The sequence below is a fragment of the Helicoverpa armigera genome, chromosome 10 (assembly GCF_030705265.1).
Source record: "Helicoverpa armigera isolate CAAS_96S chromosome 10, ASM3070526v1, whole genome shotgun sequence".
Taxonomy (NCBI): domain Eukaryota; kingdom Metazoa; phylum Arthropoda; class Insecta; order Lepidoptera; family Noctuidae; genus Helicoverpa; species Helicoverpa armigera.
In genome coordinates, this window is record NC_087129.1 from 7910358 (window position 1) to 7928778 (window position 18421).

An 18421-nucleotide genomic window follows, 5' to 3' on the forward strand; every position below is an offset into this window, starting at 1 on the left:
AGACAAATCAGTCTTCACTTCGAATCTCCCTGCTTTTATACGGCTAATTCCCGCTAATTTTTAAAAGCAGATATTAGTATCTTAAGGTCACAAACTGAGTAAGTTAAAACTTCAATACCAATCTGTGTTTAATAATCTTAGCAAATTCGGATTTGTCTCACATAGCTTAATCTCATAGTCACCCTATTAGAAAGGGACAAACAGCCTCGGTACTAACTGTTTCACTCGGCTTGTTTTTTGGGTATAGGTGCGCAGTCCTGTTTACTAATATTATGTCTATGGTATCGAGTCAGTTACCTGCGTCACTGTCATATCATGTGCGCAAAAAACGTCAAATTAATGTCAATGGCAAATTTTGACACCTTCGCCCCAGTTTTGCAAAAACAATTGCTAGTATTATATCTGTAAACCAAAAAATCCGGAGAATTATATATCTCCTGGAGAGATAGTGGATAATAATATCATTCAGAAAAAAATCAACCTACATTTAATTCTTAATATATATACTTTATTCTAATAATGTCTGCTTTTAGATTAAAATTTGGTTATTCCACACTTTGTTCAAGGAGGTTATTTCTGCAGTCGTTAAATAACACCAAATATCTTTCTGCCTGCAACAAAGTCCCTCACCAGAACGGTATGTCTACGTCAGTAATGTCTTCAAAAATCATTTTCGTACTAATTTTGCGTACTTGATGTTTTATTGAAAGTTCTTGATACGCATTGATTTTAAACAAAGCGCCGGTCGTAATTTATTATCAAATCTTTTCAGCAAATTGAGCTCTGTAATGTACTGTATATTCTGCGCCAACCACATGATGTTCATTAGACACTAAAAATGTTGTAGTTGATAAAAAAGCACTTCATATATGCCTTTTACATATTATATCCGCAGGCTTGCTTCTGCCAAATACATCGGCTACAAACAGATATTATAGTGTAGCAACTGAAGAAGCTCAAAAGGATGCTGTTAAAGGTTCTTCTAGCCGTAGCTCAAAAGAAACATTGAAGGGTCAATCAGAGAGGAAAGAATTTCAAGCAGAGACTCGCATGTTACTGGATATTGTAGCAAGATCTCTATATTCAGACAAAGAAGTTAGTATAACTCACAGAGATGGTTGAATATTCACAAACTGTTTGCCTTGAAGATATTACTTCCCCCTCATTTTTTTTTTATTTTTATGTAAAACTCATTTCTGTTATAGGTATTTATTCGTGAATTAATCTCAAATGCCAGTGATGCATTGGAGAAGTTCCGCTACCTCACTGTCAGTTCTGCTCCAGACACTGTGAAGCTAGTTGATGCAGACAGGGCACTTGAAATAAGACTTTCAACAGATAAGCAAAACAGGACAATCACCTTCCAGGTATTCCCCTTTACATTACACAAAGAAAAATTAACACCATGTACACACCAAACCTTATTTATTATGCACTTCCTATAAAAAATCAGAGATATTGATAAAAAAATATATCTTAGCTCTTCTACTTATTGAAATGCAATGAAAGAAACATTTTTGTTAATAGGACTCTGGTATTGGCATGACAAAACAAGAGTTAACTGACAACCTGGGAACAATAGCCCGTTCAGGATCCAAGTCTTTCATAGAGGAGATCAAAAAGCAAGGTGCTGACCAAGCCAACTCAATCATCGGTCAGTTCGGTGTAGGCTTCTACTCTGCCTTCATGGTCGCTGATAAAATTGAAGTGTTTACCAGAAGTAGCGTAGAAGGATCACCAGGTTACAAGTGGACATCTGATGGGTAAGGCCTGTGTATTTTAAGGACATATTTAAATACATACTCTGAAAAGTTCAACCTAGTTAGACTTATATAATAAAGAGGAAACATTGATTTATTTGTTTGTACCCTAAAGACTTGTAAGCAACTGATTCTGATTCAACTGATCAATTTTATTTCTTTTAGGTCAGGAACATATGAAATTCAAGAAGCTGATGGGGTTCCTATTGGATGTAAATTAATTGTTCACTTAAAAACAGACTGCAGAGAATACGCTGATGAAGAAACTGTCAAAAGTATGTTGTAATGACAAATATTTGATAGTTATGTCTGTTTTCCATAGCATTTAATTTGATTAAAGATGTCCAATATCACCCCCTCTAAATAATAGTCATGTGTTTGCTAGATTTCAAATAACATGGGATTATCTGTAAGATTTTTATTCTTCCAGAGTTTGTAAAAACTCATTAAAATTGTTGTTGCAGATATTATAAAAAAATACAGCAACTTCGTCAGCAGTCCTATTTTCTTGAACGATGAGCAAGTCAACCAGATTAAGGTGAGATATATGTAAAAAAAGTAATAATGATGGTCTTTTATCTGATTGGCAATAACTAACAAGTAACATGCATTTTCAGCCTCTATGGTTGATGGAACCAAAAGAAGTTACTCATGAACAACATACAGAGTTCTACAAATTCATCAGCCAGTCTTATGATAAGCCCAGGTACACATTGCATTACAAAACTGATGTTCCTCTCAGCATAAGGGCAATACTGTATGTACCTGAAGGCAAGCCGGGACTGTTTGAACTGTCTCGCGATTCTGATGTGGGAGTGGCATTGTATTCTAGAAAGATCCTTATCAAGAGCAAGGCTGAAAACATATTGCCTAAATGGTTAAGATTTGTTAAAGGTATGTAAATCATCCAGTTTTTTATTACTTTACATTGCATATTTTTGGTACTTTGAATAATTTTATGCAGTATAGTATTAGTATTTCTAACAAGTGAAACTCTTGTTTGTCCTAGGTGTTGTTGATTCCGAAGACATTCCATTAAATCTAAGCAGAGAGCTGTTGCAAAATAGTGCTCTTATTGTGTAAGTATTTTGGCTAAATCCGCTTTTTTTGCTGCCTACAAAGTCCTGCAGAACAAAACATAGGTTGTTTTGTTCTGCAGGACTTAAACAAAAAATATAATTATTTGTTTTGCTTTATTGCAGAAAACTCAAGACAGTGCTCACAAATCGTTTCCTCAAATTCATGATTGATATGTCAAATAAAAATATTGTTGAGTATGAAGCATTCTACAAGGAGTATTCAATATTTTTGAAAGAAGGAATTGTTACTAGTCAAAGTGCCATAGAAAAGGTGAGTTAGCCAAGCACAACTGAGAACCTTAATCTCAGCAAAAGCAGCCTTAATTGTCATTGTGGGGAGTAATTCCTATTGATCTAGTCTAGTGAGTCAATATATAGGTATATAATACCTAGTGTGTGTATAGTGAGTCAATATGTGAAATTACAGGTAACTTATTTGTTAAAATAATATTTTGCTTTTGCTTTCAGGAGGAAATATCTAAGTTGCTCCGTTTTGAATCTTCGAAACTTCCGAGCGGACAGAGGACATCTCTAAGTGAATACGCCGCTCGTCAAAAAGAAGATCAAAGATCGATTTACTACTTAGCTGCTCCCAGGTTTGATTATTTTCTACATTCCAAACTTAATAATAAAAAAAATAATAGACAATGTTAAGCATAAATTATACCACAAAATTACATGAGTGATTGTCATCAGTCGCATTTTTTGTTTAAGAACATGTTTTTTTTTTCATTGTATGTAATAGTTATGTATTTTTATTTATTCCAGTCGTGAATTGGCCGAAACTTCACCATACTACGAGTCTCTCAAGAAGCGCGATGTTGAAGTTTTGTTCTGCTACGAAATGTACGACGAACTGGTGTTACTGGAATTGAAAGAGTTTAACAGTAGGAAGCTGATTTCCATAGAGAATGATATGCAAAGCAAGACCAAGGAGGAGCCTGATGACATTATTGGTATGTAATTTCTGTATACCAAAAGGCGATTTAGATCACATTATGTATTATGAAACAAATCATAGATTCAATTCACCATATTTAATTGAAAACTTTTTTTTCATTAACATTACAGGCAGCGACTCACTGCAACAGCCTCAAGTGGATGAAGTTGTATCATATTTGAAGTCACACCTCGCCGGTAAAGTGTTTGATGTAAAAACAACAGGCAAGTTGGAAACCCATCCTTGTGTCATCACCGTACAAGAAATGGCCGCAGCTAGGCACTTTATACGCACACAAGCGCAAAGTCTCAGCGAAGAAAACAGATTTGCGCTACTGAGGCCACATCTTGAAATTAACGTCAAGTGAGTATCTTACAGAAATTTAAAAAAAACCTGTTAACCGACATCAAAAAAGGAGGTTCTCAGTTTGACTATAGCGCTATTCTCACGTTTGGCTGAACCAATTTCGATCGGGTTTTCATAATCGTATTTGTCAGACTTAGGAGAAGGTATATTGAAATCTGATTTAGTAAATAATTCATAAAAATAATAATATTCATAGAAAGAATTCATAATAGTTACCTTTATAAACTTTTCTTTTAATTCCCCAGGCACCCAATTATCAAGAAGCTTCACAAATTGCTGTCCAGTGACCCAGAGTTGGCAAAAATGGTGTCTGAGCAACTGTTCTCCAATGCCATGGTGACAGCAGGACTTATACTGGACCCAAGAAACCTGATCACACACATTAATGATCTTTTAGTTAAAGCTTTAGATAAACATTAATACATTTGGTTTTAATATTTTTAACATGTTACAATAATTATATTATTATACATTTATGGGTTATTTACTGTTTAATTTCCGTTATCAATCCTTCACTTTTATATAGGTATTCGCGTTACGTGGGAACTACTTTGCGCGGCTGGATAAATAAAAGTAGCAAAAAGTAAAACTTCATCAAGGAAGGTAGAAACTTGCTATTAATAGCTAAGGGTCCGTTCACACAGACCGGCAGAGAGCAAATTCTTAACACGTTGAAAACCGAGTACTTAGTATTTGTAGTAAGGTTTATTTTTGCATTGCACTCCTTTTGTCGTTAAGAACGCTCAAATTCGCTTAGTGTGAAATAATAAGGGTCCGTTCAGATGGACCGGCTCGGAGAGCATCGTCGCGCATTTTGCTTTTCACACTGACCGGAGTCGGCTCCGATCGGCTGCAATTGGAGCTTAACGTCAGCAAGACCAAGAAAAAGTACACAATCGGAACCGGTCGGCTCCTCTTATTATTTCACACCAAGCGCCTTCGAGCATTCTCAATGACAAAAGCAGTGCGCATGCAAAAATAAACCTTACTTCAAATACTAAATACTCAATTTTCAAAGGGTTAAGAATTTGCTCTCTTCTCCGAGCCGGTCTGTCTGAACGGACCCTAAGAGGAGCTGACCGGCTCCGATTGCATTCTTTTTCCAACTTTATCTCGGCCTTGCAGACGTTTGGCTCCATTGCATGCTCTCGCTCACGCAGCCGATCGATCGGATCCGGTTTATGTGAAAAGAAAAATGCGCACCGATGCTCTCTGAGCCGGTCTGTCTGATCGGATCCTTATGTTATACTAAGAATAAGGCTAAGCGCGCACTACAAAATTTCGTTGCGATGTTTAAAGTGCGAAATAAAATCGCAAACGAAAATAATTTCTACGCGCACTACGATTTCAAGATCGCAAGTCGACTGACCGCTGCTTGTGCTTGCGATTTTGGACCGAGCGAGAACATTTAAGTGAAATACAAACCGGAAGAGTTAGCGTGGAATATTAGAGCGTTCCTTTTAAGTACGTTTTGTCTATAGCTCGACTCTTCTATGTATAGTCTATGGTTACTGGTTAGCTTGCTTTGCGGCATTTTTGTTGGGCGGCCGGTCTATTGTGTGAAATTATTTTGTGTAGTTTATAACATAATCTTGGTGTGTTATTGAGGTAATTACAGTTTTGATATAATCCATGATATTTTAGTAAGTATTTTATTTTATTACGCCTTATTTTATTGATGTATCTACGTATATGTTGTAACGCTCGTTTGCCTCGTTCTCCGTGGGTGATTTTCTGTTTAACAAATAATTTCGCCCAACGTCATGCATTTTGTTAAGTCCTTGGAAAATATTAACACTATCCGTCTATTTTAAAGAGCAGGCCTAGCGGAACAAGTCTTTGTTATAAAATTAACTTCAAACTTACGCAGGTGTGAGCGAAACCACAATGGATATAAACAAGGCGGATTATGAGGACGATAATAAGACTCTCGACAAAAAGCAGATAGAGGCTGAAGAAAAAGAAGTAATGCTCAAGGCTGAGGAAATCGAGTCCGCGGAGACGAAAGGTGATGACGGGCCCGTGAAGACGGCACTTTCTGGCGATCTGACTGAGCAGGGCCGAGAAGTAAAACCCAAGTTTATACCGATAGGCGCCATCAAAATGCCTGGTTTCTTCACCAAGAACTCCGACAAAGATAAGTCAAAGGTATGTAATATTTTGATTGAATATAATACTGGCAGAGTAAGATAAAATATAATACAAGTTGTAGTAGCATTAATAATTGAAGAAGTGTACAACAACTCTCATTAATTCGAAACTGGAGGGAACTATAGCAAGCAATTACTAATAAAAAAGTTAAAACTATCTAATGCTTCAAAATAATCAACAAAATATTTGAAAGTTTTTAATTAACTTGTTATTTCTTCTTATCTGTAAACAAACATAAACACAATGAAAGAGTAATTAAGATTAAACTAGCCAATCAAATTAGTGAGGAAGGAAGTGCATGAAGCAGCTATGATAAAAGCTCAAAATGCTGCAAGATAACATACAATTGTCGAGTTCTTGAAAAAAATTATATGCATGCATAGATGCATTCATGATGATGATTTCTTCTTTCTATTAATATAAAGATATGTATTTAGGTATATATAAAGATTGATAACTTAATATTAACTGACATGTAATAAGTTGCTTATAAATAAATCATAGGAAAGTTTTCCCGTGGTTTTACTTGTGTCCCATGGTAACTACTGCCCTTACTGGGATAAAATATAGACTACGTGACCAAGCAAAAGTGTAGCTTTGCAACAGTGAAAGAATTTTTTATATCAGTTCAGTAGTTTCAGAGCTTTTAGGGTACAAACAAATAAAAATGTTTCCTCTTTATTATAATAAATAAAAGTAAAGATAACTACACCATATAATATACATTATTTGATGTAGGATGAAGAATCAGCTATTGAAAAAGAAACTGAAAATGAAAAGGCAGATGAGAGCTCTAAAGTAAAAGAGAATAAATTCCAATTTCTGCAAAAGTTTACCAAATTCCTGCAACAACCTGAAAGTGACAACGGTAAGTAGCATTTTATAATCTGAACATACTAATTACTGTAAACTGCTCTTTGATGCTTGCAAAGATAGATTAGATATTATCAAAGTCTTTACTTAATTTTAGATTGTACATAATAACATGCTACGCATGATACAACAGTCTCACAAGTTCTCAAAATGGTTTCTTATTTCAGAGGAAAAAGAACGTAAAAAAGGCCTATTTAACATTAGATATCCAAGAGTCTTCCAGAAACGAGGTAGTGCACCAAACAATGCTGATGCTACTCTTGCTTCCATGGAAACTTTGGATGACAAGCTTGACACACCCAATGATGGCATGGAAACCGTGAAATTGGAGCCTGTTGTAAGTAAAAATAAATCTTAACTCTTCGATTTTGGCCTAATATATTAAGTGCGGAAACTAAATTGCAAACATTATTTTCCCCTTCTATTATTATTTCTGTATATATGTGTAATTTTAAGTGTGTGTATGCGTCTTTTGTTGCGCAATATTTTTTTTTCTTTCTTTCTTTCTAAACATACCAGACAAATTGAAAATAGCTGGGAAGTAAAATTGATATTAATCAGGACCACAAACATATTAATTAATGCTTCTATTGTTCATAATGCATACCGTGGCCATCAGGACATTAAGTACTTTAATTTCCATAACAGATTCATAAATATTATTACTTTCTGGAAAACAAAATTGAAATATTAGACTTATCTAGCTTTGGTATATAAAAGATATGATGTGTTTATAGTATCTTGGTTATTCTGTTTGTAAAGCAAAGAAAATTCCTTTTTTTGTTGTGTTTAGTTCCAAATATGAACTACCTTGTATTTATTTATTATATAGATTTTGTATTTATTAGAAGACATAACTAGTTATTAAGTTAAAGATGCTTGTTGTACATTGTGCCACAAGCCTTCTGCCAGGGGTTTCACCCGCATCCCGTGGGAACTACTTCCCGTACCGGGATAAAAAGTAGCCTATAGCCTTCCTCGATTAATAGGCTATCTAACACTGAAAGAATTTTCAAATCGTACCTGTAGTTCCTGAGATTAGCACGTTCAAAGAAACAAACTCTTCAGCTTTATAATATTAGTATAGATTGAAAGTAGTCTCTCTCTTCAATAATGATATTTGGTATTTTATAGGAAGTAGAAGAAGGTAAAGTGGCCACAAAGCTTCCATTGAAAGAAAGGATTCGCCAGAAGAAATTTATCATAGGTGAGGATATACATAGTACATAGATAGAATTTGTAAACAAACTAATTGATTTAATATAATAATTAAAACCTTTTTTTACCACAGATGATATTGTTGTCGGCGGAATTGTGATTCTAGTCTTGGTAGCAGTTATTGTGGGTATAATTATTGGGGCGAATGCTGGCCCACCAGCAGAACGTCCTCTACGCCTCGGCCGCTACATCACGACTTTCACCAGCTGTGGACCTGTTGAGGGGTATGTGTATATTGCTATACTCAAGTTTTTTTCATTAAAGTATAACATTTTAATTACTCATTTTCTTTTTTAGAATTCTTGATGAAGGAGTATACAAGTTTTGGAGCATTCCATATGCCCGCCCACCAACTGAAAGCAATAGATTTACCTATGCTAAACCCTTGAACCTGTCAACATGCTGGAATGGAACCTATGATGCAAGGACAAAAGGCCCTCTCTGCTTACAGTTTTTGGAAAATGCTACGATTACTGGTGATGAAGACTGCCTGACACTTGACGTTGTGACTCCTCACGTAAGATATGACTCGCCGTTACCAGTTGTTGTCTTGATTGGAGCTAATACGTTAGCGGGAGGAATAAGTCCCGCTCAACCTTCGGCGTTGTACTCTCGCACCAAAGAAGTCGTGTTCGTACGTCCGAATTTCAGGTTAGGTCCTTTTGGATTTTTATCCTTAGATATTTTATCAAAAAGTAGGTACCCACATACCTCAGGCAACTATGGACTAAGTGATTTACTGATGGCGTTAAAATGGGTTAATTTGAATATAAAACATTTTGGAGGGGATCCACAATCTGTAACTTTATTAGGTCATCGAGCGGGTGCTACGTTGACTGCCGCTTTGACTACAGTTGGTGCAGCTCACAAGCTATACTCTCGAGTGTGGCTATCATCTTCCTCCGTCATTTTCCCGGGTGAACCATTAGAACAATCTCAAAAATTAAACAAGGGTTTTAAAGACATGATTAAATGTAATGACGCACATTGTTTGCGTCAAACTTCTACTACTGAAGTTCTAACCCCAGATATTTGGTTGGAAAATTATATCGGAAAACTGCCTTCTAGTGATGAATCCAAGCATTCCTTGTTAGTTTTAGATGGAGAAATACTTAGAGTCCATGCTTATGAGAGTTGGGATGTTCAAAAAGAGAGTAAGAAGGACAAAGTTTTTAAACCAATGGTGTTTGGTACAACTCAACATTCTAGTCACTCAGATCTCCTAAAGAAAAAGTATTTAAATTGGACAGCTGATATTGTTGAAAAAATTGTTAATGATAGTGTGATCGGCGAAAAGAACTTGACTTCCTTGGTATTTACTCATGTCAACAAAACTTATGAAGGTCTGATAGAATTGATTTCCGCCATCCGAACACTGTGTCCTTTGGTAAGTCTCGCTAGACTACGTCTTGCAGTTCCAATGTACGTAGTGCTCGGATCTGGCGCTGGCGGAGGCGCCGGCGGATCAGGTATCGCTGGTATAAATGCTGACATAGAAGCCATTCTTGGCACTTTTGACTCGGAAATGCCGGAACAGCGTCGATTCATGGCAGCAATGCAGCAGCTATTTTACTATTACGTATGGCATGGTCACTTGCCAGGCCCTGAAAGTGGCTTAATCCAAGTAGGTCAAGATTTACTCCCTCTTAGTGGCTTGCCTCTTTGTGACTTACTGATTCGGGAAGACATTGTACCTCGGTACGCACATATTGACTAAACTTTTATACGATCCCGTAATTAATTCCTAAGATTTTGTTATGATTTTATATATCACACTATACTTGCCCCACTATTCTGTAAACATTTAATTTATATTGTGTATGTGTCATAGGTAATTACGAATAGATAGTAATGTGTACTCAAAATCAGGACAGTTCGAATAGTATTTCGTAAGTTTTGTCGTTTATTGCTTATTTATGAAAATCCTAAAGTACAAAATGTCTAAAATATTTCGTTAACCTTGGAACTTTTTAATCTCTTCATGTAACAATATGGTATATAACAGTGGTTTAGACGATAGATTTATAATTAAGGATAACATTTTGTGAGACTGATGGAACACTGATCTCATCTGATCAAGAAGTCTCTTTTTCTACTCATTTTAGTGATGTATTAAAATTATCTCAGTTACCTTTATTTTTAGACATTTTTTTTTTCTACTTTTATATGAAAATGAAATGTTTTATAAAATGTATTTATATATAGAAATAAAAAAGGCCATTGATCTTGAGGCTTTATAGTACCTACGTGAAAAGCATACGCAATTATCAGACTACAATTTAACTAAGTTAAGCTTTAAAATTACCTTTTGAGACTTCAAAGACTGACCTATCCCACCATACCTACATACTTCCAAATTCACATGTAGTATCGCTAGTTTTATAATAATTATTTTGATATTGGACTTATATTGACTGAAGAAATAATTCCATTGAAAAATCACCAAAGATGTGTTACTACTAAACACTTGCCCTTTAGAATAGAATTCTCAAGATCAATGCCCTAGTTGTATCTGCTAAGGTTAATTGTATTATGCTGCCGAAGTGAGAATAGACGTAGGTTTTGTGTGTGAAATAATTTTAATTGTACGCTTTTATATGTATAGTAAGTAATATTACTAGACTGTAGCCAATCGCATCACATTGTGTCCAACCTTCAGTATTGAGCTTCTTTATTATGCTTAAATAATAATGTTCGTTGTTTTTTTTTTTTTACTATAAGAGACAGCCATCACTTAATGTATACAGGTTTTTTTACTTACCAAAGACCGAGGGGACGAATATAATGGTAGTGGATCGACAACATAGACTCGTGCATTGTGAAACTAATCAACCTAAACTGCCATATTTTAACAGTACCACCTTCATTTCAATTTAAAATTCTGAATTTAAAACTTAGTAAGTACTTATTTATATTGTCTCAAAATAATTGTGATTTTACAAAGTCTGATGAATCCAAAGAAATGTTGAACAATGATCAGCAATTTTTGCTATATTGATAAGTTATTTATATGTTATTTTATGATTGTATTACGCATGAATTTCAATCGATTTAATGTTGCGTATATTGCCAAAATGCCGCATGAAATTAAGTTATTATTGCACTCGCGCTAACTGTAGCTATATATGACATTGTGTAATTTTGTAAATTGATACAAATAAATTGGTGTAAGACTGAAACATCTTTTATTGAACACACGCATGCCCGACCGGTACGAGGTGAACGGGCGGTGCTGAGACGCGAGAGCTATAAGAGAAACGAAATAGTCCGATATTCGATTTACAAACCATGTAAACAGACTTACGCGAGAGTCTTCGAACTACTCAGTACCAGTCACCCAATTCCCCGTCAGAGGCCGTTAGGCGGTTATTTATGAATCTCACTCGATCAAAGAATAAAGAGGAATCCGTTTGTTTGATTTTACAATCAAGCCTCTGAAACTACTAAACCAATTTAAAAAATATATTATTCGGAAGCTAGACTATCCCCGACCAAGTAACAAGCAATATATTTTACTACAGTAAGTCAAAACTTGGTAGTAGTCTATCGTTCTTACCCACTGTTGTAAGTTAGATGACAACACAAAGTTTCAGCCTTTATAAAATAACGGAAGTCTGGCAGTCGCTGGCTCTCGATCTAGTACGAAAGCTTGGTTTTCAAAACCCTTTTTTACGAAATGGTAAGATAAAAACTACTTTAGTTAACCAGTCAAAATCGTATCTATTCCTTCATGGCATTCGCGTGGTCTTTCGAGGCAGAATGAAATAAACCAAGATCTTAAAGGATAATAATTTATTAATTTCACACCATAATAAATAATTGCTAAGAAACGCTAAAGACAGTTCCAATTGGAATCATAAAATATTTAGGAAAAAAATAAACAAACTGAGAGAAACTTTCAAACTTCAAATAAATAATAATCAAAGTATTACAATAAGTATAAAATATAGTTTTTGATAGTGGAACATGTAACATGATTTTGGTAATTAACAATTTTAAGTACACCTCACAACAAACACAAATTCATGCTTTGTGAATAACAATCGTCACTTTTAATAATGTCCCAAAACTATTAAGAGACCTGCTCTATCAACTAACTAATACGAACGATCTGATGTAAATTCAATGATTCCTTTCCCTTAGGGGCGAAATGATAGTTTGTAAATTTTCTTTTCCAATTTTAGTGGATTTTCGAATGACAGAAGGTGATTTAGGCTTGTATTGGAATTGTTCAGAATCCTTCTTCAACTTGTCGATAATTGAGGACTGCTTTGCTACCGTCATGGTCAATTCTTCGTTTTCTTGACGAAGGAGGGATAACTCAACAACTAAAGATTGCTGGTCCTGAATCTGAAAATAGAAAAGGTAATTTAACGAAGTTCATTCTAACTACACTAGGTACAACAAAGGTTGAGAGTTCAACTTGTTTTTTTGTACCTGTTGTTGAAGGCATTGGTTTTCCGCCTCGAGCCGGTTGATTTCTGCAGCAGCCTGCGCCAAGAGCACACGTGACTGTTCTGCTGCAACAGTTGCCTGCCCCGCATGTTCAGTAGCTAATTCACATAGCTTACGTTTCTTCTCGACCTGAACAAATATTTTCATTGATTTATATACAAATAAACATTATTAACTAAAGAATCTTAGTAAACTAATCAACTGACCTCCTCACGAAGTAACTGAATTTGTGAATTTGACTCCTTTTTTAAAAGCTCCACATCTTCTATGAGCTCATTCTTAATAGAGCCCAGTTCTCTATATGCTTCTTTTTCAACATTCTGAAGGCTTTCTATCAGGGATACATTATGTTCCATAATGCGATTGTGCTCCTTAGCTAAAGCTGCTTTAGATTTAAGAATATTGACTAAAGCCTCCTTATATTCATTACACTCCATAGCAGTATTGTTGAGAGTTGTTTTATAATTAGCAAGCTCAGTTTCCAATATTTCCTTTGTATTTGTTAGTGTTCCAATTTTATCTTCCAAATGCTCAAGTTCATTATCAGATTCTCTCAAGCGCATTGTCAATACTTCAACTATATCTCTTGTCACAGACAGAGATGTTTCGAATTTATTCTTGTCTTTAACAGCTTTATCCACTTCTACTGTTAGTTTGTTTATTTCATTTTCAAAATCAATGAGTTTCCTTTTAGATTCCTCTTTTATATCATCTCTCTCATTCATAAGAGTCAGTTTATCTTTAGTCAAAGTTTCGTTTTCTGTTTTCAGAGTGTTTATTTCCTTCTGAAGAGATATTTTTTCCTCATTAGTTAAAGTAATTTTGTATTTTAGATCCTTAATTTCATTTTCTAGATATAGCAATTTCTCCTGCTGTTGAGTGTAGTGATCATGAATATTTCTGGTACGTTCCTCAAACTGTATCTCACACAAGCGTAACTTCTCACAGGTTGCTTCATTAATCTGTTCCAGTTTCGCTTTCATCTCATTGTCCTTATTGATCAACTCCTGCTGGAGTTCCTGAACAGCTTCATATTTTTCTTTAAGCATTTGATTCTTTATTGTTTCCATTAATGTTTTATAGGTAGTTTTCATATTTTCTTGTTCCAATTTGGATTTATTTATGATTGCTTGTTTTTCGTCTTCCAATTTCAGTTTTAGGGTTTCCAGTTCTATTTTATATTCACGTCGAATACTCTCATTTGCTTCTAAGGCAAGAGAGTGGTGGCCTTTTACCATTTCAAGTCTTTGGCGTGTTTCCTCCAATTCTGTTTCAGCATTAGTCAACTTTAGCTGTAAATCCTGACATAAACTATCTCTTATAGTAATTACTTCTTCAACAGATCTCAACTCTAATTGCTTGTCAGTGACTTCTTGCTCTAATTTTTCACATTGCTTTTCTAACTCATGTATTTTGTTTTTGAGATCAATAATGGAATAATTGTTTTCTTGAATAATAGTATCTTTTTCATCCAGCTTTTCTTTATCTTGTAATGTTATCTTCGAAAATTGTTTATCTAACTTATTGCAATTATTGTCAGTTACCTCTTTCACCTGTTTTTCTAGCTGTGAGATTTTATATTTGAATTCCTCAATTTGTTTTGAATATTCAGCAATAGTATGATCTTTATTCCTAAAATCAAAATAAAATTGTATTGTAGGTACATGTCATACTTTACTATTATTCATAGAAGAAAGAATATAATTACCTTATCTCTACTTCTTGAGACTTAATGATTTCTCCAGTACTTTCTTTCTTAATTTTTGGGCAAGTTTGTTCAGTTCTTTTTTTCAGGCTGGTTGGAGCTTTAGTGGTAGTCGTGGATTTTAATGGCTTTGGCTGCAACATCACATTAATGTTATAATGGGGACACATATTTATTCTTCATGAGGATGATTTTGATAAAACATGGCAGTAATATAGCTTTTTCATCAATCTTAGTTTGAGGAGTATTTCCTTCAGGACACAGTGAAACCGTGGATGATGTTAGTAATATATGTATTATCATTACTATTCTGGCAAAAGGTCTATAAAATATATTTGAGTAAACAGTATTTACTTAGATTTTACTTGACTTACTGTAGCAAATGATTTCACACTATGTGCCGAGCTGCATTGGGATTGCACATCAGAGATGACTTTAGAAGCTGTTGGGACAACAAATGGTTTAGGTTGCACCACCGTGGCGGGAGTTCTCGTGCCAAGTTTTTGTTTATCATTATCTGGTTTGTTTGTTTTGCATTGGGGTTTCTTGCTGGAGCCAGGAGCTGTAAACATATTGTAAAGTTATATTAGAATGTAAAATAGAAAGTATAGGTACACAAAGACCCAGCTGATTATGTTTTCTATCTACTTGCAAGATTCACTTCCAAAATCTCAACTAGAACACAATGTAAAAAGTCACCAAGTACAGAAATGTTGGAACCATCCAGATTAGCTTATACCTTGAACCACTATACTTAATGGACCTCAGAATCAAAATGCGCGTCAAAATTTTTACGCGCCTAGCGAATGCACGATAAAAAGGCCAATAGATTAATTTAGGTACTCCTTCCATTTCAGACCAATTATTTGATATTGTTAATACAATTTTTACGTAGGTATAGTCCTGGTTTATGGAAGGAAATAGGGACGCACATAACATTATGGAAAATTTTATAGTTCTACTTACCAAGGGGTTCAAAACGTTTAGCTTTCGAAAACATGATTCACAAATCAAAAATAATTTAAATGTAACGATGATTTTCTCTAAACTTTCTTATAACAAATGCAATGCAAGTAAGTCTCCTATTGCGCTTTACAAAATGGAACCACCGAACCACTTCTAAAGAAATAACGACCGTTGGTCGTAATTCTATGGGGTGAAACAGTGAAATGCAGGATGAATTGAATGCGCGCGTAAATTATTATTATTTATCAACACAACGCAACGCACCACTGCTGATCGACCGTTACAAACGACGTTCCATTCTACGTCAAATGACAAAATTTTATTTCTTTCTTTACTGTGTAAAAATAAAATATTCTGTCGATTTTTCGCTTTTATTGTTATTAAGATTAGTTCATTTTGTGGTTTGATATGGAAATATAAATTATTATAATAATTTACAGTTAAAAAACAGTATATCTAAAATACAGTGCGCTACGTATATCTCCAAACAGATTAACTAATGTCTTTTATAGTATCGAAATGTCTTAATTTTCGATCCAGTCTATCTATAACTGTAGTCTTCCATATCGGTCTATTCCGTAATCTATATAAATATAGAATTACAGAAATAGGTAGGTACTGATATGGCTTACTACAATATTCACATAGATCGATTAATGAAATTATTTTGACGACCTCGATGGCGCAATGGTCACCATGCCGGACTGCCGAACCTGAAGTCCCGGGTTCGATTCCCGGTTCGGTCGACATGTGTGTGATGAGCATGTTTGTTGGCCGTGGTCTGGTTGTTACTATACGTATTTATCAATATGTATATATGTAGCAATATGTAGTTTATCAGTTGTGTTAGCACCCATAACACAAGTTAACTAATAACTTACCATGGGGCTAACCGACCGTGTGTGAAAATGTGTCCAGACATTATGTGTGTCCAGACATTATTTATCCATTTGGCCCAAACAGTAGTGAATAGGTATAGTTATAAAATCATGTTTGGCTACTTGATGCACTATTCGCTATTTTCGTAATTGATCAAAATCAACTTGAAATGAATTTTATGACTTTTGGATTTGCATAGATTTCTTGAAAAAACTTCTCCTCTAAACTCTTAGATTAGATTAGGTGGGGCAGCTACCAAGTTTAAAATAAGACAATATGAGTATGAATATAATTTTATTACACCTTAAACACAAATTACTCATTTACATAGATGGTGGTGGAGGAGGTACAGGTAATAATGGCGGTGGTGGGGGCACCCCCATCAATGGAGCCCCTGGAGGAGGTGGCAGGCGCATGCCATGGTTCTCCCACATCTTGGGAGGAGGTGGAGGCATACGTAGTGGCTCCATTTTAAATGCAAATTGCAGGAAAAACTGTTTAGTATCCTTGTTCCAGTGTGTCCAGAATTTGGAGTCATGCTTCTCCACTTCCCTGCTCGGTACTTTAAATGCAATTGTCTCATATGGCTCAGCAGCAAATAACAAGTACTGCCAGCGACGGTCTGGAGGCTCTATCTTTTGTTCATAAGCAGACATGAAGCGGTGCCTAGGCTGCACACCTTCAGCAATTTCTAAAATAGAGAAAAATTAAATGTATTTAAAAATCTGATGACAGATATATTTTTAGTAATATTAAGCCTCAGTTAATGTACATAACTGCAACAACATTATAGATTAAGGGCTTTACCTGGGTAATCAACTTGGAATAATAAACTCTGTTGGCCATTCTCTGGATCTTTTTGTTTGGTTACTCTATAACCTGGTCTACCAATCTTAACGAACTTTTTCGGTTCTATCCGTGGCTTTTCAGGAGCCAATTGTTGAGGTGCTTCTTTGGCCTCTTTGGCTGCTCTTCGAGCTAAGTTGGCTTGATGCTTTTTACCTTGAGTATGAGCTAGATAACTTCCCTCATTATTATGTAAAGTAAGACAAAGCTTGCATTCATATGACCCTGTAACAGAAGTTAATATATTAGTAGCAACAAATTAGGTTAGGTTTAGGTGTAAATAAATATATAATTTTAATGTACTAAATACGCACCTAAATGATTTTTCATAAAATAGGGATCTTTATTCAAGTCAATTGTTTCGAGCGCAAGCTGACGGAGTCTTTCGCGTCGGTCTCGGTTGCTTTCCGACCATGACGCTACTCCTCCACCGCCAGTTTTACCGCCTGGCCGGTTTTGGAAATCCATTTTTCCCTAAATTAGTCTTCTTCTACAAACAATTAATAATTCCCAACGATGTAATTGATTGTATTTTCGTCAATTTAATAAATATTGTAAAATTTCATTCACACCATGAAGAACTGACCAACGACTGTTGACATAAGCAAGTGACATGACAATCAACAATGACAAAAAAAATGTCAGATAAATCCAAGCCATGGATAGGACCATAGTGTTATTAGTGGATTTAATAGATTAGATTTTTCTAATTTCAAATATGCCACATCAAATTTTTCAAAAAACCCTCCAAAAACGGAAAGATGTCTCAAAAATGGCATCGGGCCCAAACCTTGACAAATGAAAAAATGAGACCCAAGATCCAATAAAAGTTTATTAATTGTTTACTAAGCATATCGGGATAATAGTTGCACTACGATTAATGGTTTTCTATTCTCACAAAACGCTGGCTACAGTAGTTGCAGTAATTGTCACCAGGCCTGTCCAAATTTATGTAAACTCTTGGATGACCCTCAGAGCCAACACCTCCGTCACACCAAGCTATTCTCTCAGTGACTTGTTTCGCGGGAACTTCAGCTACCAATTTGACTGCCCAGTTCGGATTAACTACTTTAGGAGAGTTCATAAATCGCGCCATCCTGTAGTCATGGGAATCCCATTTTTGCCCTGTATGGGTCAAAACATCTTCAACTTTGGTAGCCATGTAGCGGAGATTTTTCTTTTT

At 35.2% G+C, this 18421-nt stretch overlaps 4 protein-coding genes across 5 annotated transcripts; 2 read left to right on the top strand and 2 right to left on the bottom strand.

Annotated features, from left to right (window-relative positions):
• Positions 1-351: 351 nt before the first annotated feature.
• LOC110372323 (heat shock protein 75 kDa, mitochondrial) lies at positions 352-4628 on the top strand. The gene is made up of 13 exons (XM_021328945.3): positions 352-637; positions 896-1095; positions 1206-1367; positions 1528-1763; positions 1926-2035; positions 2225-2298; positions 2378-2654; positions 2770-2839; positions 2963-3110; positions 3308-3435; positions 3608-3795; positions 3911-4142; positions 4391-4628. The coding sequence occupies exons 1-13, from the start codon at positions 520-522 to the stop codon at positions 4563-4565; spliced, it is 2118 nt and encodes a 705-aa protein (XP_021184620.3). The 5' UTR covers positions 352-519; the 3' UTR covers positions 4566-4628.
• A 985-nt stretch (positions 4629-5613) lies between these two features.
• Positions 5614-11566, top strand: LOC110372337 (neurotactin). Of its 2 annotated transcripts, none has more exons than XM_021328961.3 (7): positions 5614-5753; positions 6016-6293; positions 7035-7164; positions 7337-7506; positions 8304-8376; positions 8461-8611; positions 8685-11566. In XM_021328961.3, exons 2-7 carry the CDS (start codon positions 6033-6035, stop codon positions 10102-10104), a joined length of 2205 nt encoding a protein of 734 aa, XP_021184636.3. In that variant the 5' UTR covers positions 5614-5753; positions 6016-6032; the 3' UTR covers positions 10105-11566. The 2 variants fall into 2 exon arrangements, with proteins under 2 accessions (XP_021184636.3, XP_063892645.1); XM_064036575.1 differs by having other exon boundaries at positions 5633-5788.
• Positions 11567-12164: 598 nt separating this feature from the next.
• Positions 12165-15801, bottom strand: LOC110372362 (rho-associated protein kinase 1). Its single transcript, XM_021328994.3, has 6 exons — positions 15514-15801; positions 14922-15109; positions 14551-14681; positions 13049-14474; positions 12825-12971; positions 12165-12737 (listed from the first exon to the last, which is right to left on the bottom strand). Exons 1-6 carry the CDS (start codon positions 15545-15547, stop codon positions 12510-12512), a joined length of 2154 nt encoding a protein of 717 aa, XP_021184669.3. The 5' UTR covers positions 15548-15801; the 3' UTR covers positions 12165-12509.
• Positions 15802-16673: 872 nt separating this feature from the next.
• LOC110372367 (splicing factor 3A subunit 2) lies at positions 16674-17869 on the bottom strand. Its single transcript, XM_021329001.3, has 3 exons — positions 17553-17869; positions 17200-17463; positions 16674-17083 (listed from the first exon to the last, which is right to left on the bottom strand). Exons 1-3 carry the CDS (start codon positions 17704-17706, stop codon positions 16716-16718), a joined length of 786 nt encoding a protein of 261 aa, XP_021184676.1. The 5' UTR covers positions 17707-17869; the 3' UTR covers positions 16674-16715.
• Positions 17870-18421: the final 552 nt, after the last annotated feature.

What these genes read in the sequence shown, in the direction of transcription:
- LOC110372337 (XM_021328961.3), top strand. Translation starts at nt 6,033, where the DNA reads ATGGATATAAACAAGGCGGATTATGAGGACGATAATAAGACTCTCGAC. An exon ending in CCGACAAAGATAAGTCAAAG is followed by an intron (nt 6,294 to 7,034) that starts GTATGTAATATT and finishes TATTTGATGTAG; the next exon opens with GATGAAGAATCAGCTATTGA. An exon ending in ACAACCTGAAAGTGACAACG is followed by an intron (nt 7,165 to 7,336) that starts GTAAGTAGCATT and finishes TTCTTATTTCAG; the next exon opens with AGGAAAAAGAACGTAAAAAA.
- LOC110372362 (XM_021328994.3), bottom strand. Translation starts at nt 15,547, where the DNA reads ATGTTTTCGAAAGCTAAACGTTTTGAACCCCTTG. An exon ending in TAAACGTTTTGAACCCCTTG is followed by an intron (nt 15,110 to 15,513) that starts GTAAGTAGAACT and finishes ATATGTTTACAG; the next exon opens with CTCCTGGCTCCAGCAAGAAA. An exon ending in ACCAATGCCTTCAACAACAG is followed by an intron (nt 12,738 to 12,824) that starts GTACAAAAAAAC and finishes TTCTATTTTCAG; the next exon opens with ATTCAGGACCAGCAATCTTT.
- LOC110372323 (XM_021328945.3), top strand. Translation starts at nt 520, where the DNA reads ATGTCTGCTTTTAGATTAAAATTTGGTTATTCCACACTTTGTTCAAGG. An exon ending in AGCAAGTCAACCAGATTAAG is followed by an intron (nt 2,299 to 2,377) that starts GTGAGATATATG and finishes ATGCATTTTCAG; the next exon opens with CCTCTATGGTTGATGGAACC. An exon ending in CAAAATAGTGCTCTTATTGT is followed by an intron (nt 2,840 to 2,962) that starts GTAAGTATTTTG and finishes GCTTTATTGCAG; the next exon opens with AAAACTCAAGACAGTGCTCA.
- LOC110372367 (XM_021329001.3), bottom strand. Translation starts at nt 17,706, where the DNA reads ATGGATTTCCAAAACCGGCCAGGCGGTAAAACTGGCGGTGGAGGAGTA. An exon ending in TTTTATGAAAAATCATTTAG is followed by an intron (nt 17,464 to 17,552) that starts GTGCGTATTTAG and finishes CTTCTGTTACAG; the next exon opens with GGTCATATGAATGCAAGCTT. An exon ending in ATTCCAAGTTGATTACCCAG is followed by an intron (nt 17,084 to 17,199) that starts GTAAAGCCCTTA and finishes TCTCTATTTTAG; the next exon opens with AAATTGCTGAAGGTGTGCAG.